The sequence below is a fragment of the Cyanistes caeruleus genome, chromosome 11, assembly GCF_971803275.1.
Source record: "Cyanistes caeruleus chromosome 11, bCyaCae1.hap1.1, whole genome shotgun sequence".
NCBI lineage: Eukaryota > Metazoa > Chordata > Aves > Passeriformes > Paridae > Cyanistes > Cyanistes caeruleus.
Window position 1 is genome coordinate 17,580,832 of NC_141711.1, and position 27,526 is coordinate 17,608,357.

The following is a 27,526-nucleotide window of genomic DNA, read 5'->3' on the forward strand; positions in this document are numbered from 1 at the left end:
CTGGAGGCGCAGCGGCGGCGGGATCCTCTCGGGATCCCCTCCTTCCTTCCCTCCCTCAGCCGAGCCCGCGGCGCCTCAGCCGCTCCCAAATGGCGGCGGGGCGGGGCGGGGCGGGACGGCCGATCCACAGCTCGGCGCTCCCGCGCCAGGCGGGGAGGCGGGAGCAGCCGGGCAGACGGGCGCAGGGACGGCGTCGAACGCCGAGCGGGCGATGGGCGGGGATAAATGTCTGCCTGGGCGCGGGGCCGCCATTTTCTCTGAGGCGCGGAACGAGCGGCGCCGGGCGGGACCGGGGCGCGGGAGACCCGCCGGGGGCCCGGAACACAGGTACGGGCGGCCGGGGAGCTCCAGAGGCGAACGGGACAACCCTTCCACGTATTTCCTCTGCAGCGCTTCGTTCCGCACTGGCGCCGCTCCGGGCTCGGCCCCGGGCGCGCTGACCCGGCCGCCGCCTCGGCCGCCCGGCGGACACTGGGGAAGGAGGAGGAGAAGCGGGCGGCTTCGGGCCCGCGGAGCTTCGCGGCCGGATTGCCCGGGACGGGCCGGGGGGGTGGGTGCTGAGAGGGTCGGGGCGGAGCGAGGGTGCCCGAGGGTCGGGGGAGCGGGGCTGGGTCGTGGCCGCAGCCTGTCAGCACCAGCGCGGAGCTGCGCGGGTGGGCCCGCAGCGCCCGGGGGGAGCATCCCGCAGCCCTGGAGCCGTGCCCTGTGCAGGGCAGAGCGGGCATCCCGCAGCCCTGGAGCCGTGCCCTGTGCAGGACAGAGCGGGCATCCCGCAGCCCTGGAGCCGTGCCCTGTGTAGGGAGAGTGAGAGCGGGCGTCCCGCACAGCTGGAGCTGTGCCCTGTGCAGGGATGATGAGCATCCCGCAGCCCTGGAGCCGTGCCGTGAGCAGGGATGATGAGCAGTGGGATGAGCATCCCGCACAGCTGGAGCTGTGCCCTGCCCACAGCTGGCCCGGTCTCCACGGGTCCCCGCTGTGATGCTGTAGGTTTGTCTCTCCTGCGCTTCCAGCGAGGCTGTCCGACCCTCCTGTTCCTGTGATCCCTAGTCGGCTGAACTGGGAGTAGAAAACGCCTTTAGGTCTGTCAGCACAACTGAATTCTTTCTGCTCGGGCTTTCTTCCATTTGAATTGCTTGCTTGCTTATTTTTTGTAACTTGAAATCCGTTAGACATTTGCAAGCAGGAGTAAGATTGTTTCGAGTCCTGATTATTTGTCAGCTGTTCAGCCTTTCCCTGTAGCAGCGGTGCTCCTGCAGAGCCCGGGCTCCAGCCCGTCCTGCTTCCTGACTCTTTTATCTCCAGGCTGACTGCACACACCAATAACCTGCTGTCCCACTGCTGTCTGTTGTTCATCTGGTCTGTGACAGGCCAAATGACTTGGGTAGAATTGTTTTCCTTCTTAGACTTGAGGTGGCATCCATAAATGCAGGGATTTTGGCTGGGCCAGTGAGACTGCAGAACTGGTTGCAGTGGAATTGCTGCAGCACAGTTTATGTTCCAGCTGCAGGTTGTAGGTGTGCAGAACCAGAAGGCTCTACAGTAGTGTAAAACTCAGTCTTTCCAAAACTGAAACCAGCTTAAAATATCTGAAGATGATTTGTATTTTAATGCTTCTGAAAAACTCAGCTCCAGCTATTGCCTGAAGGATCACTGCATTGTGCCAAGCTGGGATATCATTGGAATGGGCATGCTTATTCTTCAGGATGGTCTGCAGTGTCAGTGCAGAAGGAGAGATTGAGTTGATGAATGTGCGAGTTAATTCCAGGCAATTCACTTAAATCTCTTCTGGGGACACCCACTCAGAATGGAAGTGGCTTTAGTTTGGTTTGTCTAAATGAGAATTTTCTGCAGCAAACCCTAAGGCTGCAATTAATCATGAAAGGTGTAGGGATCTCTGTGTGTGCTCATGAAATGAATATGGTGACTGATTAATGTAGTAGGCAATGTAATCTTGGATTATTAAATCAGAAGTGAAGTAGCATCATTGGGTTGGGGCAGTGGTGCTTTCAGAGACCTGGAATATGTTTTTCATATGGTTTGTTGCAATTCTTAATATCTTCAGGACTGAACAATTTATTGTGCAACAGTGCTGATTAACCTGCTTTGAAGGAAAAGCTGGAAGAGGCAGCAAAAATACCTATTTTTTTTTTCCAGTGAAGATCTAAACCTTAATTTTTTTCAGTTTAAGTCCTTTTCCATTTTTTATTCTTAACCAACCGTGCATTCTATGTTCAAATTACATATGAAGTCACTGCTGTCTCAGGGCCTGAACTTACTACATCTTATTAAAATAACTCATTTTCTAAGCCACAAACATGACCCACGGAAATCATTGGTCAGCACTTCTTGGTGCGCTACATCAGCAGTAATTTCTTCTGGGACATCTACTGCTCTCCTCCCCCCCGATTATTTATGTGGCTCTTTGTGCTGTTGGAAATCCAGGAGTTGAGAAGAAAACCAAGTTTTCCTTGTTGGAAAACGTTAAATTCAGAGCTGTGGGTTTCCAAGCTCCTGTAGGAGATGGGAACCAGAAGCTGTTAGGTTGAATTATTTTATATAAAGGAGCCTTCAGTCAGGATTCAGTGCAGGAGTTGAATTGATGTTCTGGATGCAGGATGTTCAGATTGTTTTTATATTGCTAATTAAGTTAGTAAAGCAAATGAGCTTGGACAGTTCAGTGCAGGTCTGTATTTGGTTCTCTCTGCCCTCTGTCCTTTCGTGTGCTGCTGGAGTAATTCCCTTTGTCTTTGTAATTCCCACATCTCCTGCGCCCCTCTGCTCCTGCTTTCCTTCAACACCCCCAGATGGTTTCCTCCTCCCCTTTTTGTGCTGTCACGGTGCTTGTCCTGCCTCCCTGGGCTGCCAGCTGGGCAGGAGGGAGAGATTTCCCTGGATTTGGGCTCCTCACTGGGGATATGCTCCTGCTGTCATGCCCTGGCTGATGGAGAGCAAGGAATTCCCCCATACTTTGGCTTCCTATTTCTATCTCCTGTGGGAATGTCCTGTTCTTTGTGCCTCTCCCTCACTTTAAAAATGAGAAATACCCAAGAATTCCTAAGATCACCTACCACCAATTGCCCAGGGAATGAGGATAATGGGATTTGTGCAGCTGCATTTTCAAAACTTTCATGTCAGCTCAGGAAACAAATGAATGTTTGGCCACTGTGTGCAAATGAATGATTGAAAAGGATGATTGTGTTGTAAGAAATAAATTCCTGGACCATCTTCTAAATTAGAAACACTGAAATCTAGAGTGTATAATGAAAAATAGTGTTTAAGTGTTCTATTTATGATAAAATCATCAAATTGCATAAGTTAAAGTGATCTTTGTTTGGGAAAGCAACAAAAGTCATGAAAACAAGATGAAAACTTGTGATTTACCAAATTTCAGGCACTCTGATTGAAGCATGATCTCAGTAAGTTTCATATGAGTTTAATTTGTAAACAGATGTGTTTACATCTACATTATACCGATTTTGATTGATTTTGTGTAATTGCTTATGCAACACCCTTTGGCATTTTCTGGTATGAAATATATCCACTCTGTATTGAATAAAGTTGTGGAAACATTTGGTCAGCTCTACAAATTAATTGAAAGAGGAGTTGATGTAACAGTAGGGACTTGGCTAAAAATTCTAACTTTATTACAAATTAACAAGGTATTTTAGCAATGAGCATGCACTGGCTCATGGCTTTTGAGACGACATGAAGTAGATACAATTTATTCTGAATTGGTAATCCCATGTTTAATGACGTTCTTATTTTTTTCCGAAAAGAAAGTCTCTTTTGGCCCAAGTTCTGTGAATAATTCTCCGAGCTCTGCTGGCTCTTGCTGCGTGTGCTGTTTTTTTGTAAACAACGCTTTTGCTTTGAAAAGCAGCTGGCGCACGTTTATTCCTTTAGTGACTTGAATATTGTGTTTGTACTATAAATGTCATCTGTTTTACACAAAGTTGATTTTATTGCAGCAGTGTGTACTGACCTTTTACAGTTTAATAGAATATGGTCATCTTGTGTACTGAAATGCTGCAGCGCACACAGCAGATGAGGATAAACAAAGTGCTGGAGTCACTTGTAAATGAGAAAAGCTAGGAATTAGAACTGATCATTAAGAAAGAGCATGTTTACATAAGTATCCTATTGTCAGGCTTTTAAGTGATGCAGTCCGCGTGATTGAGCTGTGTAAAAGTCTGGATTTGTGTGGCACAGCAGGGTGGCCAGCGCAGGGTTTGTTTGCAGGTGCGGCGGCTCTGCCATTTCTCCCGTGCTGCTCCAGCCGCATCCTGGATGCAGCAGCGCAGTGAAATCAGAGCCGTTCCACTTCAGGCGAAAGAGCTGCAGAATTGCCTTGCAAATCATCTGTGCATGTGCCGTGTGTGAAAGCGCCTGTGCCGTGTCTGCTGGGCTGTGTGCACATCTGCAGGTGGCACCTGTGGCTCCAGCTCCTGCCACCGAGCCCCCGTTCGTGTCGCTCTCCCTGCAGATGCTGCCTCTGCATTACTGTATCCCCTCGCTGCTCCACCTTTGTTGGACTCTCGCTTTGTACCTGCCGTGGGTTTGCCCCTCGGAGCAGCTGACAAAGGGCGTTAATTGCCGGGGCATTCCGATGGACAGACGTAGTCTCGGGACAGCACTTGAGCCGTGCGTGTATTTTTAGTTCACAGGCAGAGGGAGGTTGCTTCTCTGACTCGCAGCTGGGTGTGGCGTGGGGTTAACCAGATTAATTAAACTGGCTCAGAGGTTCAGGCTTTGAGAAATGGCTCTGAGCCCCTGTTAGAGTCTTCTGTTACATGAATTTTTTCACCGTAGAACAAGGTGGAGTTGTGAAAGCGAGGATTTTTGGAACGCCGAGCTGAGAGGTTACCAAGAGGGAGATGCAGGATAGTGCAGAACAAGAAAGATGTCTCTAATGCTTTTGTAGGGGAAAATATTTCAGGTATATATTGAAAGATTTTAACATATGACCAATTTTCCTTTTTCTGTAATGTTTTTCAGTTTGCTTCCAGTGTATGTCTGTGTCAGCTCTGCCAGTAATTTGTGCTGGCTTTTGCATATTCCTCTTTCTCAGCCGTTTAAGAGTGTAAGCTTTCAGTATTTTATAGTGTTTTTTCAGTCTATTAGCACACTACAAAAGGCACTGCTCTCTTTACTCCCTTGCTGCTTGTGGCAGAGATGACTAAATTATCATTCTGTTTTCTTCATTCAGATTTTCTTTGTGTATAAGAAAAATGAGATTTTACTTAAGAATTTTTTTGGTGAAACTGAAGGTTTGTGGTGAGGCAGGTGAAAATGAGTGTACTCCCCCTTGTTTGCATGGAGTTGTTGCAGAAATGGAAGAACACAGACAGACAATCCTGCAGAGCAGATGTAGGAGGGACCATTAGACTGGAAGTGTTGCTGGGAAGAAAAAAATGCTGGTTAATCATACTTTAGTTTTTTTTTTTTTATTCCTAATTTATTGCTACCCAAAAAATGCTATTTATATTGTTTCCAAATCATTACCATAGAAAGTACACTATTAAAAGTTTCTTGTAAAAGAAAGTAAAGTGGATTTTAATTCCACTTAATGTGGAAGTAAGAGTGGCTGTAATTAGCTCTGCAATTTTCACTTGGAAAGGTGTATTTTGATACATGAGAACTTGAGGTTGTTTAAACTTCACTTTAGAAACTTTGTTCTAAAGTTTCTCTGCAAGTTGCTCATATTTGTGGCACAGGATGTGACTCCACCTTCACAGTCAAGAAGACCTTTTTTTCCAATTCCTGAAGTTCAGAATTTATCTAGTAATTGTTAATTCCAAGACTACTGTTGGGTATTTTGATGATTTCTGGTAGAAATTGAATTCCTTCAGATCTAATTAATTGCATAACTCCGTTAAAATATTTTTGCACTTATTGTGTATTTCTGTTGTAATTTGATGTGTTTGGGGTTTTTCTTTTTTGGTGAAACTTGTGTTACAAAATTCATGGATTAAAAGCTTGGCAAAAGTGTCTAAACTCTTCACTCTAGAATTTGCATAATGATGCTTAGTTTTTAAAATAAACACACCGTACTGGGGCTACCATGTGCAAATAACAAACATCTCTGATTTTTGCAGGACTTGCAGGTTTAAGGAGAGGTAAATATGTTGATGATCAATTAGCTTTTCTTAGATTGAGGCAGAAAAGTGTGAGAGCACCTGTGCCAGCTCAGTGACTCCCTGCTTTCCCAAGCTTTCTTTTCCCTCCCCATCTGCCTCCAATAACTTTGGGAGGCTGTGTCCAATCAATCCCTGTCTGGAGGATGAGCAGGCAGGAACCTGTTTGTGGTGTTGAGATGGGAGGGTGCAGGTTTCCCTGGTGCCTAATTAGAAAGCTAAGCACTTTTGGTCACCTGCAAGTCAAGCTGCTGGCTATGGAGCAGAGTCTCTTCTGGTGAAACAACATTTCTGCCTTTGTTTGAGTGCTGGGCTCACAGTTTGAATGCTCAGGCTGGGATGGTTGTTATCTTTATGTGGAAACGTGGAAAAAAAAAAGCCCATTTAGAGTTCAGTGCTGGGGAGGGGTTGTTGCAGGCTGGTTGGCCTGCAGAAATGGACAAAAGGAGGTCTTTAGAGGATGGGTCGTGTGGTTGGCAGAGAATGGAGTAAATTAAGGAGCTTCCAGTGTGCTGAAGCCAAAAGGAGCAATAAAGTGTACAAGCCTCTAATTTTATGCTGACATTTGACAAGAAATGTGCTGAATTCTGAAGTGACATCATCCCTCTGTGCTGAACGCTTTGGAGCAGGTAGAAAGCTTACACAGGCAATAACAGTGCTGCAGCAGAGGTCAGAGTGATGCAGGGGATTGATTTCAGCTCAGAAACAGGGCAGAGCTTACTCTTGGATTTCTCCAGCCTTTTAAGCTGCCTGTGTAACTCGCTCACTGGCAATCGTGAGGTTATAAAAAGAGAGCCAGCTGATGTTGCAATGTAAGCACTGCCCCTGTAGTGGAAAGACTGTCCTTTGGCATGTTCACTGCTGCTATTTTTACCTATTCCAGTAAGATCTGCCCTTGTGATGTTGAATTACAGGACAGTACCTGGAATCATTTTCTGTTACAAAGTGCTGTATGCACTGAAGAAAACTTTCAATAAAATTGGGCAGATTGACACTAGAAGTGTCTTACACTGAAAAATATTTTTTTTTGTCAGCACAAATAATACTGTAGCTGTGACTACAAGAGATTCTTTCACTTGTGTTTGCATGTTTTATGTCTGGCAGAGTTTGTCTTTTTTTAAATTCTGGGTTCCTTTGTATATTGATTATTGTGTCTTTCTCAGTTTCTCATGTGGAGACTTTAAATAGGCAATGTGAGTTTTAAAGATGGGGATTAATAGTGTAGCCCAGGAATAAGTGGAGTATGAGGTTTTTTCCTAATTTCTAAAAGGCTGGGCTGATGTTGGCTAAATTTTACTTTGTATTCTTGCAGACTGCTGGAAATTAATATTTTTTCTGGGAGTAAATTAGCAGCACTGCCAGTGACAAAATGCTGTATCTACCCAAATATTTGTAGTGGAAACTGGAGGAAACAGCAAGAGTGCCCTGACAGTGAGACAGGGGGGTTCAGTGGCACAAGTGGCACATCACGTAGAGATGTGTGACTGCTGAAATGGCTGACATTTGTGATTACTGTATCTCAGATACAAGGTGTAGTTTCTAAAACCATCAACATCTCTAGAAAACATCTCAGAAGTGATTGACAGCACTGAACCCCAAACCTCAAGCTTTTGTCCTGGCTCTTTGTGCTTTTAGGAGTAGATTTGGGGCAGAATCTTTCCAAAGCAATGGTTTGACACTTGAAGTGTGATGAATTTGTGTGAATTCAGTGTTCCTGTTACGGGCCCTTGCTGGCCTTGCTCCTTTTCCTACTCCTCAGAGCAGCTCAGGTGGAAATCCTGCAAGGAGGAAACTTCCTCCAGGACACAGGGATTTTATTCTCCCTCTGCTCTGCCATTGTCTTAGGTGAACAATTCTAGTCAGGTTCAATTGAATCTCACATCTGCAGTAACAGCTGGGCTTTTTGGCAACTCTTTTATTTCTTCAACTCTCATTGTTGACAGTTCTGTTAGCAGACATTCCTGCTGATTTTTTTTGTTGTCTCTTTATCTGTCAAGAAAAATAAGTAGTTTTTCCTTCCTTACACTATTGCTTTGGTGGCAGATAGAAATACTGCACCTGCTTCTCAAACTGAAACACTTGTTTTATGCTGTGCTGTCTCTTCTTGATTTATTCATGAGACTTCTTTTTTTTCTTGCTGATTCCACTGTAAAAATGCTTTGGGTTTTCATTCTGTAAATGAAATTTCCCCATCAGTTTTCTCTCCTTTTTTTCATGTAACATTATCCATCTCAGTGACTCATTGTCATCTCTTGTATTTGGTTAACTAAAGATCTCACCTTTTTCGCTGGTGTGAGAAAACCAGAATTCCTTCCTTCTCCCCAGTCTCTCAGCTTATCTTTTTCCATGATGGAAGGTATATTTACAGTATTTTATATGCCACATTCCTTAATGTTTGTTGGAGACAGGTGTGCTAGGTGTAAGCAGGGTAAATTCACAGTTCAGACTATCAGTACATTTTACTTTTAAGATGACTGAAAATGGCTAAAGGTGGAGGTCCCAAAGCATTCATCTGGTTTCTTGTTAATCTTTCAGAGTTTGATGTCTTGGTAAAATCATTGCAGATTCTTTTTAGTTGTTCATTTTAATTTTTTCCCCATCTGCTCTGTCCAGAAGAGACGATACCTCTAACCAAAAATGAGCTGGCAGTATAAGGTCTCGATTTTCTTTCTTGCATTTCTTATAAAGACATGAGGAAGCTGAGGCTTCTTGGTCTGGAGACCAGGAGAGGAGCTGGAGTTTTGTGGGGGATGATCCAATCAAGATTTCTTTAGCTTACCTAGGAATTCTTCCTCTTACAGTTGGTCCTGTTATTATGCAAGATACAGAGAGACTTCAGAGGTTTGGCTGCTTGTTGCTGTTTGTTTGTTTTGTCTCCAAGATTTGTCAACATTTGTGAGTCAGCAAGGCGTTTGCCTAAGTGAGGAACCGAGGTGTGCAAAGGGAGCATTCAAGTCCTGATTGATTTTTACTTCAGTGGGTTTTTAGCTGTAAAAGATTTTTCTGATGTTCTGGAATAAGAATGCTGTTGAGCAGGGTAACATTTGGTTGTCGTGCACTCTGTCTCCTTACACTGAAATGCTGCAGAAAATAATGAAAGGCTGGAAGACCCCGAAAACTCTGAAAGTATAAGGATGATAATTTATCATTGATGTATTTTTTTGTTACTTATTTGGTATGTAGTGCATGTATATGTTTGTCTGTTAAAATGTAAATATCTTCTGTTTTTTTGTCTTCCACAGATGATGTGCTTCATCCTTTTGTCATAGGACTTCATTTGCTGAAAGGAAAACTAAAGGTATAAATACAAATCACTTGTTATCTTTCCCTTCCTCCTTCTCCTGCCCCATTCTTTCTTTGGAGATGCCTGGACTTTTCCTTCAGGAAGGGAAACTCAGCTCAGCCCAGCTCTGTACTTGTATTCTTGCACTGCTGCTAAAATTCACTTTCTGTGTTTTGAAAAATGCCACCAAATCAATACAGAGCTACAGTTGTTACAGGATTTGCTTTATCAGAAATGTGTATTTAACTTAAGCTCTTACTTGAGTCAGTCTCCCTGGGTATTTACTTTGCGGGGGAAAAGCCCTTCCTCAGTTTAGAACTTCAGCTCTTGATATTTGCCTGTCTTCTCCTAATAGCATTTGCCTTTCCACACAACTGCAGGTCTGTTGGGAATAATCCAGACCTAATGTAAATTGTGTCTGTGACATTATCTTCAAACTCTATCTCTGAAACAAAAAGGCTGGTATGGCACATTGTTAAATAAATAAAAACCCACCCAAACCAGAACTGTAATTTCACGGGTGTATTTAATAAGATAATGTTAAAATGGAGCATAATTTCTTTGGAGGCTGTCAGGACAGTAAATGTTTGACATAGTCTTAAGTATTTTTTTGTTGTATACAGTCTTAAATTTTTAAGTACATTCTGTTTCTATTTGCCATTTTATTCAGTTTTTTTTTGCAAATACAAATGCATCCAAACCAAAAAAAAGAAGTTGTTACAGCTGTCCAGGCATTGTGTTGTGGAAGGATATATTCAGCTATTCCCAGGTGCATTTTGTTATAAAATACAAGGGAGGGTCCTGTTTTATCTGCTCCAGAAGATCGCTCAAGGCCGTTTCCAAGCGTGGCTCGGTGCTCGTGTCCCTGTGCCCTGCCCTCTGCCCGTCTGGATGATGTTTCCAAGCTCTTGGAATCACGTTATTGACCTCCACGTGGCACTGCAGGCCTGGCACAGAGCCCAGATTTCATCGAATCAATTTATTGGCTGAAAGCTGCCCTGAGTGATAGCAGGGAACACCTGGCTCCGAGACAGGCTGGGGCAGTGCATCCTGTTGGGATGTATAGATAATTCAGCATTGCCTGGTGCTTGGCAGTGCTGCTGAACGGCACCCTGCAGGCTCTCTGTACTGTGAGACATGAGCACAGCTCTCAGCAGCTTCTTCAATAATCCTCAGGCTGGTTCTTCTCTCAAAGCTTGAAATCTGGGCTGTTCTCGGTGCTGCTGTGCTCAGTGTTGCTGCATTTCCTACACATGTCCGAGGGAGGACAGAGCCAGGCATTCTTTGTGCTTAGGTTCTCAGTCACTTTTTTGTTTAATCCTTGAGAACTCGTGTGGGAAGGGCATTTGGTGGATTGCTGACATTTGAGTAACTTTTTTCATCTTTGCCTGTAAAGTGGATGAGATCCAGGCAACTGCAAACACACTTTGGGGCTTTCAGACTGGGAACAATTGGAGCACGAACAAGTGCAGAATGCAAATAGGAACATGGCTGGGAAGGTGAACTTGTTTGAGAGGTTGGGGGGGAAAAAAAGACTTTTCCAGAGTGTTTTGACCATGAAAGACAAAACACTTGTAGTCCCACTTCTGTCTGCAGTTCAAGGCCCATGTTGGAGAGATCTCTCTGTAAATCTTCCATTGGAGGATTCTCCTGAGAAGAATTTAATGTTATGGCACAGAAACAAGAAGTCTGAGTGACAGGACTGTCATATAATGTGATTCTGATACAGTCAGCTATAAAAAGCAGTGTTCAGTGCTTTGCTTTTCTAGTAATGAGTTTGAGTTTACTGAATTAAAACAGGAGCATGTCTTAAAAATCACTTCAGCTTTAATAGTCTTCATAATGTTAAGGGCACATTAGATAAAAAATTATGAAATATTGTACTAAAGAAAAGTGGAACTTTAATTCCATGGCAGAGTTGTGGTGCTTTGTAAGCAAAACTTGTACAAAACGTATGAGCCCTTTCCTTACTTGCCTTTTCCTTTCCTACTGTTTCAATAGCAATTCCATAAATTTGGTTGTAAATCTATATAAACTCTACAGCTGTAGGTAAATCCAATTTAAAAATACTCTGACTGATGAGAAGCAACCTGCTGCATTTTTCTTTTTACCTGGGATTGTTTTTTTGCTTTGGGAAAGGCAAAGCTTTGGATTCTGTATCCCTCTTTAGACACAGGGTGTTCAGTGTTCCTGTTTCTCTAATGTAAGAATTGTGGTTTTGTGGGGAAACTTTGAGCTCCACATTTGAATTTCATAGAAATACCAGGTGGAAGGAAATGGGTGAATGACATGGGAATGATCTGTTTGGAAAGAACAAACCAAACAGATCTTCTGGGAATTGGCTGGGGAAAGTAGCCTGGAGCTGTTACAGCCAACAGAGAGCAGGCACAGGGTGGCCAAAGGTGCAGATTGTTTTGGTGACAAATTCCTGCGAAGCAGAGCCCAAAGTACAGCCTGCTGCAGCCAGGGAGTCTGACTGGGTTTGTGCTTACCAGCCAGAGTTTGAATCTGGCAGCAGCTTTTAAATACAAAAATATATTAATCTTGCAAATGAGTAAATCTGAAAGCAGGTTGAGAGTTTGTATTGCTTATGTCCTTCTTAGTGTAGGGCCCACTTGTTGGAAAACCAGAGTTATTTGTTCCTGAAGGCTGAACTAGTGACTGAAACCAGAATACTTTTGATAAATGATGAAAAAGAGCAGAAAAGAAACTTCCAAGATCAGAACAACAGAGGCAGAAACTGTCTGTGTTTCAATTGTTTTTTGTTCTGTTTGGTTTTTTTTCTGGAACGCTGACATTGCCTTCTGTTAATTTTTAATTTTTGTCAGTTGTCATAGGGAGGAGTTTGTTTTTTGGCATTGATCTCTTAAAATGAAGGACACATGAAGGAAAAGCATCAACCTTGTAGATGTAAGAGGGATCTGCCTGAGTTGTTACACTGATCCCAACTCATGCCCTGCATTCTTATTTCCATTGATCACAGCTTTATTTATTACTACAGGAATAGGTCCGTATTTATCCTTTACTGCTCTGAAAAGCTACTTATAAAAAATACTGGTATAGATGACAACAGAGATTTGTCTGGTTTGAATTTCTGGTTTCCCCCTAGATAACTGGTCTAACCCAAGCAATATTAGATCAATTAATTGCTGCATGGGAGAAGAAAAGGCTGCAGTTAAATGGATCATTGATCTTTTTGTGTCAGAGATGAAAACTTTGCTTCTAAGCTTCAAGCTTCTATTTACTGACAAAAGGGTTTAGTTTGAAATGGATTCTGGACTTTGTTCTATGCTGTTCTTTGTAGGTGTATTCCAGGAAACACGAAATTCCATGAATTTGTGTGGATAAAATGGCAGCACGTGTGTGTTTGCAAGGGGAAATGTTTTGATGTGTTTTTAAAAGCTTTGGGTGTTTATTCCAAAAAAAAAAAAAAAAAAAAAAAAGAAAGGACAAACTACCTAAACTCTGGAGTGAGAGTTCAGCTTTGTAACATGTGAACTTTCAGCCTAACTGAGTTCCAGTTTTGGCATTCCTTAGGGTGGGAGACTGAAATTTTTAACAGTTCAGACCAGCAATTTGTCCTGCTCACGTGAAAAGTCAGAGTAATTTCCAATACCTTTTGAAATGGAATGAATGACATGAATGTATTGGTTGTATATGAGTGACTGATCTCCAGGAATTTATTCCTGTCAGATGTGCACATTCCAGAGCTGTTCCATGCTTTTGGTTTAATACTTGTTCCAATGATTCATTAGCAGAATCTGTAATGTGTGCAAAAAGCATTCATGAAAAGTGCAATCTTGGTCACAGTTTGCAGAAGTCCTGGGGGACTTGCAGCAGTGAATTTTTCTGCATTATTTTTCTGCTTAGGCTGAATATTTAATATGAAGTCAATCAGTATCAGTTTCCCAGCAGTCCTGGATCTGCAACGGGACTGATGTACTTTAATATCTTAAAATAGTCTTTGAATGCTGCTGTTGCAGTTTGTCAGTTGGAGAAAGGCTGTTTGAAGTCATTTTCATGAAAGTGATGAGCTGCAGGAAGATTTAAAGAAAATTTTTAGAAATATGCATGAAAACATCCAGCTGGCAGTGGATTATTTGAGCATGGCATAAACATAAATCCAGTATCTGGTAATGATTATGTTTCAGAAATATGCTTGTAATTAATTTAAAGAGAGAAAAACTAGTTTTTCTGGAAGAGACAAACCCAAGAAGACTATAGTTATGAAGGCATCATTGTAAAATCTTTCCTCCTTTATTTTAAATTAAATTTCTCTTTAGAACAATGTCTCAAATATCTTTACATGGCAGTAAATTGCTGTGGATGTTGGGGGAGCTGGAGTAAATGAGTGTAGTAAGTAAAAATGCCTTTCTTTGATTATTGCTTGGAGCAAAATACCCAGAGGGAATAAAATCACTGCCAGGGCCCAGGTTACAGGACACTGCAGGGTGGGCTGTGCTCTGCACATGAATTACCTGTTAAGGTGGACTCAAATTTGTGTCCAGAGATGTTCTCCCTGCTTTGTTCTACTGTTGTGCTGGTTCAGGGCTCACTGAAAGAGTCAGAAATGGGGTGTGGATGTGCAGTATTAGGTTGTGGCTTTGAATGTTACATTCTGTCAGCTCCAAGCTCGTCAGGTAGGTGCCCTATTAATTCTCTTCTCTCATACCTGTGCATGCAGTGAGCTGCTGGAGTTCCAAGGGGATGGTTTTGTATGTATTTATATAAATTTTAAACCAGTTTTCTTTGCACTGGAGGGCAGGAGAAAGGTGTAAGTCATTCAGAAATCAGTTCCTAAGCAGCAGCTTTCCTGACTGTCTGTTCTTCCATGATAATAATCTGGAATAAGGTTTGAGAATGAACGTGGCTGCCCATGCTCTGCCAGAATTTGAGCGTTCTCAACCAGACTGTTCATGGCCCTGGTGAAGAGGTGTTTTTGAGGCCCTGGAACCTCTGGCATCCTCAGAGGGCTGTCTGAATAGGTGCAAGAGGCAGCAGCAGGACAGTTTGGGTTTCTCCAGCAAGCTGCACCTTTCCAGCTGCAAACCCTTGTAGAGTGGATGCCAGAGAAGGTTTAGCAACTTTCCAGCAGGGATTCCCTGTCTCTCCCCAGGAGACTCTGAAGATCTGTTCAGCTTCCCTTTCTTTCCCCCTGCCCCTCCACCCTAAGGCCACTTGGCAGGTTTTTGTCAGCTCCAGGCCAGGTCTGACCTCTGTTCTCATGTTTTCCCTTCAGTGCTGGCTCCTCCCTGAGTGCCCCAGTAGCACCCAGAGCCCTCAGGTTAGGGAGGAAGGAGAGCTAAAGGATGGTGTGTGGTACATCCATTTTCTAGGAAAAGAACTCTCAACATCAGTGAGCAAACCCAGGCTGCCAGGGACTCAATCCTCAGCCAAAAGAGATGGCAAAACCCCACTGATGGCAAGAGGGAGCAGGGCATTGCTGGAGGGGAGGACTGCACCAGACATGCCCACTTCTGGGACTGTCCAGCACTTACTGAGGCAAAGATCCTGGGAGAGAAGGATGCAAATGCCTAATTAAAGATAGAACTGACATTTTGGATCTACAGAAGGCTGATAGCAGTCGCTGTCTGTGTTTTTCTGTGTGTGCAGCAACCTTAAAATGCATTGCTGAGCTCTTCCCTCCAGTGTGCAGCATCTGGGAGAGAGAATACCCCCAGAGCAGGGAAGTAACTTTTTGGCTATGAAGCTTATCTTTTGTCAAAATGCAAGTTTGAATTCTTTGTCATTTCCTGCTTTCTCTGGAATTTTTCAGGAAATGTTGGCAGTGTATCAAAATATTAAATATAAAGGCTGTAATGTTGGGGTTTTGTCAAGTTATATCAGTGGGGACAAGGAGGTTCTGAAGGTTGTTCTGTTATTCCTTAGCTCAGCTCAGGGGAAAAATCAAGTTGAGCTCCTCTTTTTTTTTCAGTCTCATCTGTTACCTGGAAAGGTGAAACAAAGGAGTTTCCCTTAAGGGGAATAAGTTAAGAGAAGCTCTCTGGGTTTCATCTTTCCCCTCTTATCTTAACAGTTTATCACAGTTTTTTATTGCTGCCATCTCAGTAGTAACTCTTTCAGCTACCATGTGCATTATATGGGTGTTGTAATGGAACATACCTTGTTTTTCACCTCTGCCTAGGAACTGTGAGACGTTGTAGGTGCTTATGTGTGGTGAACTTGGTTGGATTCCTCAGTTTTATCTCTCATTTTTCAGAATGTCTCAGTGTCTCCCTATTCCCTTTTTACATCAAATATAAAACTCTTGTCATTTATGTGCCACAGATTTAAAAAAAAAATAAAAATCCAAGTAGCTCAGTCCTGTTAGATGATTTGGCATGGAGTTTAAATCTTAGTGACATTTAAATATTTTGAACCTTGGGACAACTGGACCTGCCCAGCTGATGGATTGAGGGATGGCAGGGATTGGCAGGAGGTCAGGTGAGGATATGTTGTCACTATGTACCTTGTCAGTGAAGGAAATATTCAGGAACTGACTGAAAGTTCCTTTGGAGGCTGAGGGTTCTGCTTCTCTGGGCTTTGCATGTAAAGACTTCACATAAACCAAACATTTCTCTGGAACTTTGTTGTTATATTTCCTTTCTGGCTGCTGATCAGACCTGGGTTTAGGTCTGGACCAAAGTTATTTGCAAATCTGCTGTGGTTTTTCAGAGCTGTTTTGTGAAGGAAAACACTCTGAAATTCAGCTTATCCTTCTGGGCACCCCAGAATGAACACTTAACATTAGTGGAGATCTTTTTTTATCCAAGAATTCCATTGTTTTAGCTTTTCAACTGGAACACTGTTGGCTTTTCTCTGACATAAACATGAGGAAATGTATTGGAGGGTTCAGATAATTTGCAACAAAGGAGGTGCAGGACCACACGTGAAATGAGACTTGAGCAGCTGCTGAGAAGTGTTCAGTCATGGAGTGCTGAGTGTTCAGAAATGGGTTGTTTGATTTCAGTACACACTTTGGTTTGTCTAATTTTGAATAAGATGTTTGAATATAATTTGGAGTTCAAGCTTCATTGCAGTTGGGCTAGCTGGGGAAAATACCCAATGATACCTTTATCTTTGTCCCTGCATGTGCAGAAACGTGTGCTGGTTCGGAAGTGTGCAGGGGAGGGAGTTGTTGGTGTCCCTGCACTGGAAGATGTTTGTAAAATCATAAAATGATTTGGGTTGGGAGGGACCTTAAAGCCCATCCAGTGCCACCCCTGCCATGGCAGGGACACCTCTCACTGTCCCAGGTGCTGCAAGCCCTGTCCAGCCTGGCCTTGGGCACTGCCAGGGATCCAGGGGCAGCCCCAGCTGCTCTGGGCACCTGTGCCAGGGCCTCCCACCCTCACAGGAAGCAATCTCTTCCCAGTATCCCATCTGAACCCCCTCCCTGTCAGTTTGAAGCCATTCCCCCATGTCCTTTCACTTGTAAACAATCCCTCTCCATCTTTCTTCTTGGCTCCCTTCAAGTACTGGAGCATTTCAGTTGGGTCACCCTGGAACTTTCTCTTTCCCAGGCTGGACAATCCCAGTTCTCCCAGGTTTTATTTATGCTGAAATATAGCTGAGTGTAGTGTGTGTGAGGGTTGAGAAATTTTTTTTGCTGTTTCACACTATGGTAGTAGTAAAAAAACTCACAATAACTAAAGCCTCAAAATCAGTGATAAAAATATATTCTTTAATTAATTCTTTTTATTGTGATGCCTGTTGAGTCTTAACAGTATGGGCTAATGTTTGTGTGGCATTTCTGGTTTACAGGACTGTAGTGCTGGTCTCTTACAGAGCTCTTGACTCTTGTGACTGGGGAGGGTCAGGTTGGATATCAGAGAAAGGTTCTACCCCAGAGGGTTGCTGGCACTGCCCAGGCTCCCCAGGGAATGGGCACGGCCCCGAGGCTGTCAGAGCTCCAGGAGCTCCCAGGGATGCCCAGGGTGGGATTGTTGGGGGCTCTGAGCAGGGCCAGGGGTTGGACTGATGATCTGTGTGGGTCCCTTCCAGTCCAGGATATTCTCTGATTGTGTTCTGGCCACCTTTTCTGAAAGCCCTTCAGACACTCAATGTGTAGATGAACCTGATGAAGTGCTCCTGTGACCCTGAGGTGCGGTGGGAGGAGTCACACATCTGTTCCTTGTGCTCTGTTGGTGTGTGGGAAGTCAGATGCTTTCAGGAGTCAGCTGTGGGTGAGCTGCACCCTCACGTGTAGCTTGATCACATCACAAGGCAGTGCAGCTTCAGATGCTTCCAGAAGAGCCTGAGGTTTGTTGTGTCAGGAAGAGAAAGCACCACTTCAGAGCGAAGGACATGGCCATTTCCCTGACTCTCCCAATCTTCCTTAGGCCAGATCAATGGAGCACATCCAGGGAGCTTGGAAGACCATCAGCAATGGGTTTGGACTCAAGGATTCTGTCTTTGATGGCCCCAACTGTATCTCCCCGACCATTGTGCAGCAGTTTGGTTACCAGCGCCGCGCCTCCGACGATGGCAAAATCTCGGATACGTCCAAAACCAGCAACACCATCCGTGTTTTCCTGCCCAACAAGCAGCGCACCGTGGTGAGTCTGTGCTGCCTTCAGCTCAGAAATACTGTCCTGTTCCCACTGCTGACACTGGGATGTGGGTCTGGCATGAGAAATGCCTGGCTTCAAAAGGGTCTTACTGTGATTAAGCAATGGTCAGCAGTTGGTTGGTTTTAGAGGATATAGTTTATTGTAAACATACGCTTATCTGTATTTTGAGAAGCTGTATTGCTCTGCCTCAATGCTGTGAATTTTCTGATGCACAAGAGCATAAAAGTCATTGTTGGCTGAGCTAAACAATGGTGCCTGCATGACAATTCTGTCATTTTCCTCCTCCGTTTAACCCCCACAGTGAAGTGTGGGGGTTAAAGCCGAAGTGAAACTTCTTGACAGAACGCTTCTTTTCAGTTTCTTGGAGCTGAGAGTACCTAATAATAGTCTTACCCAAAGTTCCCTGAAATCTAAATTAAACCTTTTTCTGTACTTGAGGTAACTCAATTTGCCTGCATTTCTATTCTTTCGGTAGGCTGCCTACTTGTGTAAAATTGTATTTCTATGAAAACTCAGTCATTGTAAGAAACTGAGAAGTTATGAAATGGCTTCAGAATGTCCTTTGGAGGAGGGCACACAAGTGCACTTAGTGCAGTTTTCCTGGAATTTCTAAAGAAAATGAGAAAGTGGTCTTCCACTCTTGAAAAAGCTTAAAGAAATTGTGCAGTCACTGCCTAAATGTTTTGCTGCTTTTTTTCGCTTTGGTCACAGGTGAATGTGCGAAATGGGATGACCTTGCATGACTGTCTCATGAAGGCACTGAAAGTCAGAGGTCTGCAGCCAGAATGCTGTGCAGTTTTTCGACTTCTTGCTGAACCAAAAGGGTAAGAGTGCAGGTTTTTCCCAGAGAATGTAAAAATCTTGGGTTTGGAACATCAGCAGTAACGTTTTCTTCCCCTCTTGCTAATTTCTTTTAAAAGCAGTTTGGTTGTGAAGACTTCACGTTGCTTTCTTTGCCCTCTTCTAGGGTAACTCTGTCAGCTTCCTGTATATTGGCAATTTCATTTTTGTTTTAAAGCTAAATATTGAAAACACTTAAAATGGAGGGGTTCATTCAAGTGCTTGCAGCCCCCTAGTGAGGGTTTTGCCATGCTCTAGATGAAGTGATGCCTTCCATCATATTTGAGGTGCATTTCTGTGCCACCTTTGTAGCTGGTAAATTCAGTGTCAGGGATCCTTAGTTCACTTCCCTGAATGGTTCTGTGTGCTGTGTGCTCTTCATTCCTTTACAACTTCCCAATGTTTGGATTTCAATCTCAGATATTCCTTACTTTTGTTGTAGGACTGGGGATGCTGCTATTAAATACCAAATGATTGTTTTACAAGCTGAGGGAGTGAAGGTATCTCATGGAGTTAATGCACTTAACTTCAAACCTCCTAAGGCTGGGGCTTAAAGCTCCCTGCAGCCTCAGGCATTTGTGGGGCTGCATCTCTGAGCAACTGAGGCCATTCTGGGGTCACCAGTCAGTGCCCAAGCACCTGATAATGGTTTTTGTGTCACTGAGCCTGTCACTGATAATTTCTGTTATATTTATAAGGGTATTTCTGTGACTCCACTAAAGCTTCCAGATGCTTTATATCAAATATTTTATAAATAAATAATGTGTTAAAAATGAGTAGAAAAAGAGGTGACTTGCAATGTATTCCAAATTGCTTCTGATTTTTTGAGTGAAAGACACTGAGATCTATCTAGCTCACTGTCAGAGGTTTGCCATGCTTTTTTGGGTATTTATTTTCATTTTACTCAAGGAAACTCACAAACCATAATTGTTATGAGGCCAGACTTATCTCCAAAGTGATTTTGTTGTCCCCATTTTCTCTTTCAGAAAGAAAGTGCGTTTGGATTGGAACACAGATGCTGCCTCCTTGATTGGAGAGGAGCTGCGAGTGGACTTCCTTGACCACGTCCCACTCACCACTCACAATTTTGTAAGCTTCTCCTGCTCTGTATACTGGTGCTAATTTTATCAATTGAACCACAGATTTGGCCAAATAATGTTATGGGCATTGGACAGCTTTTGGCTTTCTGGACACAGGGATTTTCAGAAGTTGTGGTTAATTTTTTCACCCCTGTTCCACACAAATGATACTCCCTAAGTATTAATTTGCAGTGAAATGCCACAGTTGTATTTATGACACTGGTGCTCCCCAGGTGTCAGAGACTGTCAGAGCTCACATTGTGTATATTCTTCACAGGTCAGATGATTGCCATTTTTATTTTATATAAATACCTGTGTCTGTAACTGTTCTGGTAAGATACTCATGTCTAAAGTCCAGGAAAGGGAGAAAATTTACATTTTCAGTCACTGGCTCATCAGTCAAAAAAAAGCTGGATAAGTTCAGCAGCTTTATTGGACTGATGGTTCAGTATTTATTATTTGTGCTGGATATTCAGGGGTGCTGTTAATTCTGCAGGTCATGACATTGTTTCGTGAGCTAATGCTGCCTTGTAATTTGACACAGTGTTCTATGGGGGAATGAAAGGCTTTACTTTGTAATTCCTTCTCAAAAATGTATTTATTCCATACAAAACAAGTAAGTGGAAGGTAGTTTTGTGCTTTGTGGGTTTTTTAATTTGTAAAAATTTTTTAAATTACTTTTTTTTTGGAAAAAGATAATGCCCAATTCTAAAACCTTTACATTGTGTTATTGTCTTCTCCCTGGGAAGGAACTCTGTTCCCATATTTTAGCTTTTTTCTTGTTTTGTTCTAGAAATACACTAGGAATACAGTCCTAAAGGATTGTCATTTACATTCATTAGAAGGATTAGGATTTATTAACAAAATCTACATTACATTTAAAAAAACCTACAGAAAATATCATCCGTAGTTGGTCAGCAGAAAATGAATATTTTTCTCCAGATCTGGAAGAAGCTGAAATTTGGAGCCTTCCTTTCCAATAGGTTCTGGAGGAAGAAACCCTTTGGTTCATTTTCATACTTTTTTCATACTTCAGAAACTTTTAAAAAAACAAAGTAGGCTTCAGTTTAAAAAAGCAGAAATTCATTAGATTGTTCTGATTACTAAGGAATTTATTTCTCATGCAAAGGATATTGGTTAGTCATAAACACCAGGAGTTTTGGCTAATAAAAAAAATGAGGTGGGCCTTCCAGTCTGATCCTCTTTCAGCTCTTTAGTGCTGCTGAAAACAAACAAAAACCCCAGCTCTTGGCTCACACACCTCTGTCACCTTGCTGAGCAAAAACATTGCTTTTGCATTTGACAGAACACTTGCCCTTTTTTTGTTTTTACCCTTGTTTTATTTTTTTGTAAATAAAGCCTTCAGTGTTTCTAAACTTTCCAGGTTTCCAGCCAAACTGGAAATCCATACTAGAATATTTGAGTATGGTTTTAAGCTTGGTAGCAACCTGGGGGCTCTGATAGCATTTTAGCTTGGTTATTTATTTCTGTCGGGCTCTCAAGATCGCAATCTCAGTTAATGAAGGGATAACTAGCTCAGATGAATCACTTTCTGTGTTTCCCAGGCTCGGAAGACATTTCTGAAGCTTGCCTTCTGTGACATCTGCCAGAAGTTCCTGCTCAATGGCTTTCGGTGTCAGACGTGTGGCTACAAATTCCACGAGCACTGCAGCACCAAGGTGCCAACCATGTGTGTGGACTGGAGCAACATCAGGCAGCTCTTGTAAGGACTGCTCCTTTTTATTGGCAGCAGCAATTCTGGGTGACAGCTGGTTTTGTATCTGGTCACAGAGTATCCTTTTGGGTTGTTGGGAAGGCAGTCCCTGTGCTCAGTGTGCAGAATTGTGGATTGATCTCATGAAACAGCCAGCAATGAGAGTCTGTTCCCAGGGGAGAAGGCCATGCACATCAACTGCATTTTGTTCTTGCTCTGGATTTTAAAATTCTGGGACAAGCAAACAAATACTTTGAATGAACAGGCAGTTGCTCCAGTGCCCTGTTTGAACAGGGGGACAACAATTCCTCTCACACAACACATTAGGAATAAACCAGGCCGTGATTCAGTCAGATTTTAGCTGTTGGAAACACTGGTGTTCACCTGTTCTACACCTCAGCTTCTGACACTGGTGAGAAAACAGATGGAGGATAATACTTTCCTAATACCAGTCACAAAAAGTTGAAAATTATTATGTTAGAAGCCCTTTTATGCAAAAGTGTTACAGCCTGTAATTGTTTTTATGTGTCTTAGTGGTTGTATTTTTTTATAACTAGGTCATGTAGTTCTGCATTTTCTCATACTAAGGAGTGCAGGATGGCTTGTGCCACTTGGTGCTACCTGGCTTTAATAGAACTTAATTGTGTCAAATACCCTTTCAGGAAAATCTGAAGCCTGACACAAAAAGATTTTGTCTCTCAAGTTTTGAAAGAACACGTGGAACTTTTCTCTGGGAGTCTGAAGGCAGAGGTTTTAGTTGTACAGAGGAAAAACAAGATGTAAAGATAGGAATGTGTTCATGAAGTTAATTGTGCTGCAAAGAAACAGCCCTTTAAAATTTCAGCTTTCAAGAGCATTGTACAGGAGGTAGTGTAGCAGTTGAAATTGTAATTGTTTTTGTTGATATTTCAGATTGTTCCCAAATTCAAATATCAGTGACAGTGGTGTCCCTGCACTACCTCCCTTGACAATGAGACGGATGCGGGAGTCTGTCTCCCGGATACCTGTTAGGTAAGCTTGTATTTCCTGTCATTTCTCCTTTGGGAAATACACTTCTTTCAAAACAATCAACCCAAAGCAACTAAAGACCCCCAGCTCCTCCAAAGCAGAGCAGTCTGATAGAAGGTTGGGATGAATGTGCAAGGCAGCAACACCACTTTATCACAGATGATTCTTTCTTGTTCTTAGATCCACCAAAGCATTGATTTGAGATTTTATATCTTCAATTTTTAGCCTTAAAATTTTAAGGTAGAGTGTTAAAGGCTCTTTGGAGACCTTTGTTTTCCTGCCTGAGAAAATCCAAGGCTCCCTCTTGGCATTTTTGTGAATTAATTTTGTTTTATCTGATCAGGTAGCATGCACTGAGGGTTTGTGTCTCATGGTGGATGATTCACATCCATAAATAAAAGAATGCTCTGATATTATGATGACAGATAGGAGTTTAAAGAGAGAACAGTGGGAACTGAAAATATACTCCAATTAAAGAAAATTCTGATACCTAAAGAGAACATTCCTGTAGTTTTAAGTGCTGATATGAAACCTGTGTCCCTTTCCAAGGGGCCTGTCCCCTGACCCTAACGTGTGCCTGTATTCTTTCCCTTGAAATTCTAGAGGCTGAAGAGAGCAGGCCAGCTTTTGTTTTTTCTGCACCCATTTGAAAAATCTGGTCAGGAATGAGGCACAGAGCACGTAGCTGACTTGTAAATGGTTATATGTATTTATTTCTTTATTGTAATGGGAACTGCATCAAGAATTGATCTTTGCCATCTTACTCTTATTTCCAGTGTTGTTGAACGGTGACTTATTAACTTTATAGATGTTTTGAAGGGTTTTGTGAAGGCTGGTCTGTTTCAGTTAAGAAACATTTGTGTTTAGGGATCCTTATGGGCTGAGTGGCCTTAGCTGTGATTTATAACTCTTTGTTGAGCTGGATTTTAGTCTTGGCCTCCTTTTAACTGGTGTTGGGTTTCATGACTTCCTTGCTGGCTGTTCTGTGCAAACCATTGAACAGTCTTGCAAAGCTTTACAAATTCAGGGCTTAGCTCTTAAGCTGTGCATTTAACTGGCTTGAAATGAGCAGTTTGTTTAATTTCACAGTCCTGAATTCATCTCTCAGAGCCAGTATTTTGTCAGTGTATTAAATGTGATTTGATGGGGATTGAGGTGAACTGTGGCAAAACTTGTAGCAGCAAAAACAGACCTCAGCTAAACACACTAATTAAACATGTGAGCTGACAAGATCTTCAAGTTTTTCTAATTTATTTCTTAAATTAAACTGGGAATGATTCAGCTGACCAAATAGTTGAGTTGATGTGTAAATCCCAGCTTTTTCCCTGCTTGGAATTGTTTGTATATATTGCTTTTGGGCAGGTTACATTGAATAGTGTTTTTCACTTGCCGGAGGGAAAAGAAAATAACCACAACTCTCCCTTTTGTCTCTGTTTCTTTCTCAGCTCCCAGCACAGGTATTCTACACCTCATGCCTTCACTTTCAACCCATCCAACCCTTCCTCTGAGGGCTCTCTGTCCCAAAGACAGCGCTCCACATCCACCCCAAACGTGCACATGGTCAGCACCACGATGCCTGTGGACAGCCGGATCATCGAGGTAACGCTGGGGCAAAGAGCACAGAGCTCAGCTAAAACTGCCACTGCCCATTCATAGGCACTGGGTGCTTTTCCTTCCTGCCTTTCCTCTCATTTGCTCACTGTTTGCCTCAGTTGGCTGAGTGGTGAAGAGTTTGGGAGACATATTTGCTTAAGAAGTTATTAATTAATTCTTACAGTCTATCAACTTTGCTGGAGTAATTGGTAAATTCTAGGGGTGTATAAAGATGGGGTAGAGCTTAACAATTAAGCTCAGTTTTGTGAAGAAATGCATTTTAGACATGTCTAAAAATGTTCTTCTGAATTTAAAAGTTTTTAAAGATTTGGGGGTGGGGCTGGTGTTAATTTTAAATCAGACTAAAGGTGCCCTAAGTCTGGGTGTAGTTCTTGGACTTGGAATGCTTGGGTCAGAGCTTCCTGGTCATCTGTTTTGTGTTACACCTCTATGGAATTAATGACAGTTCTGGGCCTGTGGGCTGAAACCAGCTCTATCTGAGACAATTTCTGCTGTTCTTGCCTTCAAGCACCTTTTTCTTTTATTTTCTTACCCTAGACTGAGGGACAAATTCTCAGGCCTAAAGTGGCTGGGTTTCTTTAATTTTGTTTTACGGTAACCTTAACAAACTGGTGTGCAGGAAAGGCTGGCAGAAAAAAATGCTGAGCTGCAGGACTTGGGAAAGAGAGCAAGCACTGTTTGTTGCTTTTGCCTCTGGAATGGTTTAAAAACTCTGGAGGCCATTCAAAAGCCTTAGAGTGCTGAGTTCACCTGCATCTTCAGCTGGTGATTTATGGGCTTCTGTGAAACGTGAAGATGCTCTGAAGTGAGTTAGAGAATTCCTCTGGACCTTGGCAGCAGAACCAAAGTGCCCTGCAGCCCCAGGAAGCATTTTTGGTCAGAGGCTTTCAGCTGGGTTTATGGGGAAAGGTGTTTTCCCTTTCTCTTTGGGTTTCTTTGGCTCCCAGCCCTTTCTGCTGCTTCAGAGGCCTGGCTGGCCATCTTTGATGGCACAAACCACAATGAAGCACTCAAGAAAATCTGAATTACTGACCTTGGTAGAGTGATGAGTCTTTAAGGAGACATTGCTTTCTTTATTCTTTTTGCAGAGTGCTAAAGACAGAAATACTTTCTATTCTAGCTCTTCTCATTATCATAAAAATAGTTGATATGTCCTGAAGGCTTTTAAAAGGCCTCAAAGCAATGCAGAAAGAAAGTAGCAGAGACTTTCCAGTACACCAGGAGAAAAAACCATCATAAAAAAGTGGTTTAGCCAAGGATAGATCCTAGTGAACCTCTGGCTTTGAGCAGGAATACTTAAAAATTGTACTGCACTTAATTATCATTTATCAAGCAAATTAAGTTACTTTTTCTTTCATTTAGCCTAACATTTAATTTTTAAAAATATTTTTTTATACTTCCTCTGTTCTTTTCTTTTATCTCTTACTGTGTTGGCCTAGAATAACAGCCTGAATGCTTCTCCCAGCTCCTGGTGCAGACGCTTTTGTTTGAGGGGAAGAGTAGGTATTTCCTTGGTGCCTTTTGTTTTCTTGTGATTAACAGGATTGCTATAACTTGTAAGCCATGGCAGTGTCCACGTGAAGTGTTTAATCTGGAGCTGATTTGATGAGAATCTTTCCAGCATGTTTTTACTCAAATACTGAGGCTGTTAATTGGAAGAGGCAAATTGATAAAGAGCTTCATGTTGAGTTGATCTGGCTGAGTTCATCCTCCTCTGAATGTGAATAGGCTTGGATTAGAATGCATTGGGTCACACAGCCTTTAAAGCAAAATCTTCTCAAAACACATCCATTGTGTGGCTTTTTCTCTCTGGAAATGATTTCTATTGACTGTACCCATCCAAAGCCCTGAGATTAAGAACATGTTGTACTGTTTTTATTTCCCATCAAAGTAAAGTTGACAGACTACAGCACTGGGGTTGGTGTTATTTGTGTTGTAAGAACAGATCTAAAGAACAGGGGGTTTGGTTTCTTTGCTGTCGAATTCAGAAGCAAATAAGCAAATATTCACATCAGGATTGAAGCTCAAAAATACTTTTTCAAAGTAAGAACTCCATATAGATAAGTATGAGAAACAATTTAAATTCTTTTGTTATCCTTTGCCAGCTTCCTTGAAAGCAGTTACATTCTCTGGCTGATGTACAAAACCAATCACTTATTATTCAGGTTCTGAAAGGTTTTTATTATCCTTAAAATGAACAAAAGTGATAAATTGAAGAGTTCTTTATTGGTAGTTTGTGCAGATTTTAATCCACTCAGGTGTGGAGCAGTGGCAGTGGGTATTGAATAAGAATTCTGTACTTAGTCCAGCCCGGGTGAATGCAACTAATTAGCTAAAACAATGCATTTCATAACTGAATCTTTGCTAAGGATAATGATAATCTTAATTTGAAACTGTGGAGTGGAATGTGGGCTTGTTCTGTCCTCCTGTGAAATCATACATTTATTATTCTACTAATTAGTTAGAGAGTTTGAATTGACTTCTTTTAACTTTGACAGTGTTTAACCTCTCTGTAGTGCATGTTCTTGCTTTGTACTTACACAGTCCCTGGATATTTTCCCTTTCCTGTTTGTACTTTGGGATAATACAAGTGGCAGGTGAGAAAAGCTGTGCAGTGCTGTTTGTCAGAGCTTAGTTCTCTCTTGTGCATGGCTGTAGAGTTGTGTTGTGCCCGTGGCATGAGGTGACACTTGTGGCACTGTCCTGGTGACCTGTGGGAAAACACTGCTCAAATGCCAAATTCCCTGTGGGAATGTGCTTGGGAAAGGAGAGGGGTTTGTGCAGGGGCACTTGATGTAGCCTTTTTGGGGGGTTGAAGTAGTATGTAGAGTTACTTCACAATGGATATTGAGTTGGAATATATTGGGGGGGTTTTAAAAGTCCTACTTTGAACCCGAAAAGCTGTTTGGGAATTGTCCCCTGGAGACAGAGGCCATCCCAGGAGCTCTGTCCACACCTGGAACACGAGCATGAAGTGCAGGGGGAGTGAAGACAGTATTGCTGCTGGTGGTTCTTGTTTTGTGTCCTTTTTTTCTCTTTCCTTTTTGGTAGCAGTCCTTTCAATATGCTGTGAATCTCTTCCCTGTTCTGTAGAATTCACAAATTGCATGGGTGTCCTGCAGGATTGGTGTGATGGGAAAATCCCCAGTCCTGGAGCTGTTGGCCAGTAACTGTATTGCACTTGACCAAAACTGGCCCAGCAATTTCCACACCAGCCCTGCTTGTTCCTTTGTGTGCTCTCTTATATTTATTAACTTTGTTATCCATCTTCTCTGTTGCAG

The 27,526-nt window shown here is 42.6% G+C and overlaps 1 protein-coding gene across 20 annotated transcripts in view; it reads left to right on the forward strand.

Moving 5' to 3' along the window:
* Positions 1 to 27,526, forward strand: part of RAF1 (Raf-1 proto-oncogene, serine/threonine kinase) — a 62,102-nt gene that overhangs the window by 24,445 nt on the left and 10,131 nt on the right. For 3 of the 20 annotated variants that reach the window (XM_086845958.1, XM_086845956.1, XM_086845957.1), the window contains exons 2-8: positions 9,377 to 9,432; positions 17,760 to 17,975; positions 18,702 to 18,814; positions 19,817 to 19,919; positions 21,475 to 21,632; positions 22,536 to 22,634; positions 24,077 to 24,230. In XM_086845958.1, coding sequence (XP_086702084.1) covers positions 17,769 to 17,975; positions 18,702 to 18,814; positions 19,817 to 19,919; positions 21,475 to 21,632; positions 22,536 to 22,634; positions 24,077 to 24,230 — 834 coding nt within the window. In that variant the 5' untranslated portion in view covers positions 9,377 to 9,432; positions 17,760 to 17,768. The other 17 variants (XM_086845969.1, XM_086845966.1, XM_086845968.1 and 14 more) reach the window with 14 other exon arrangements.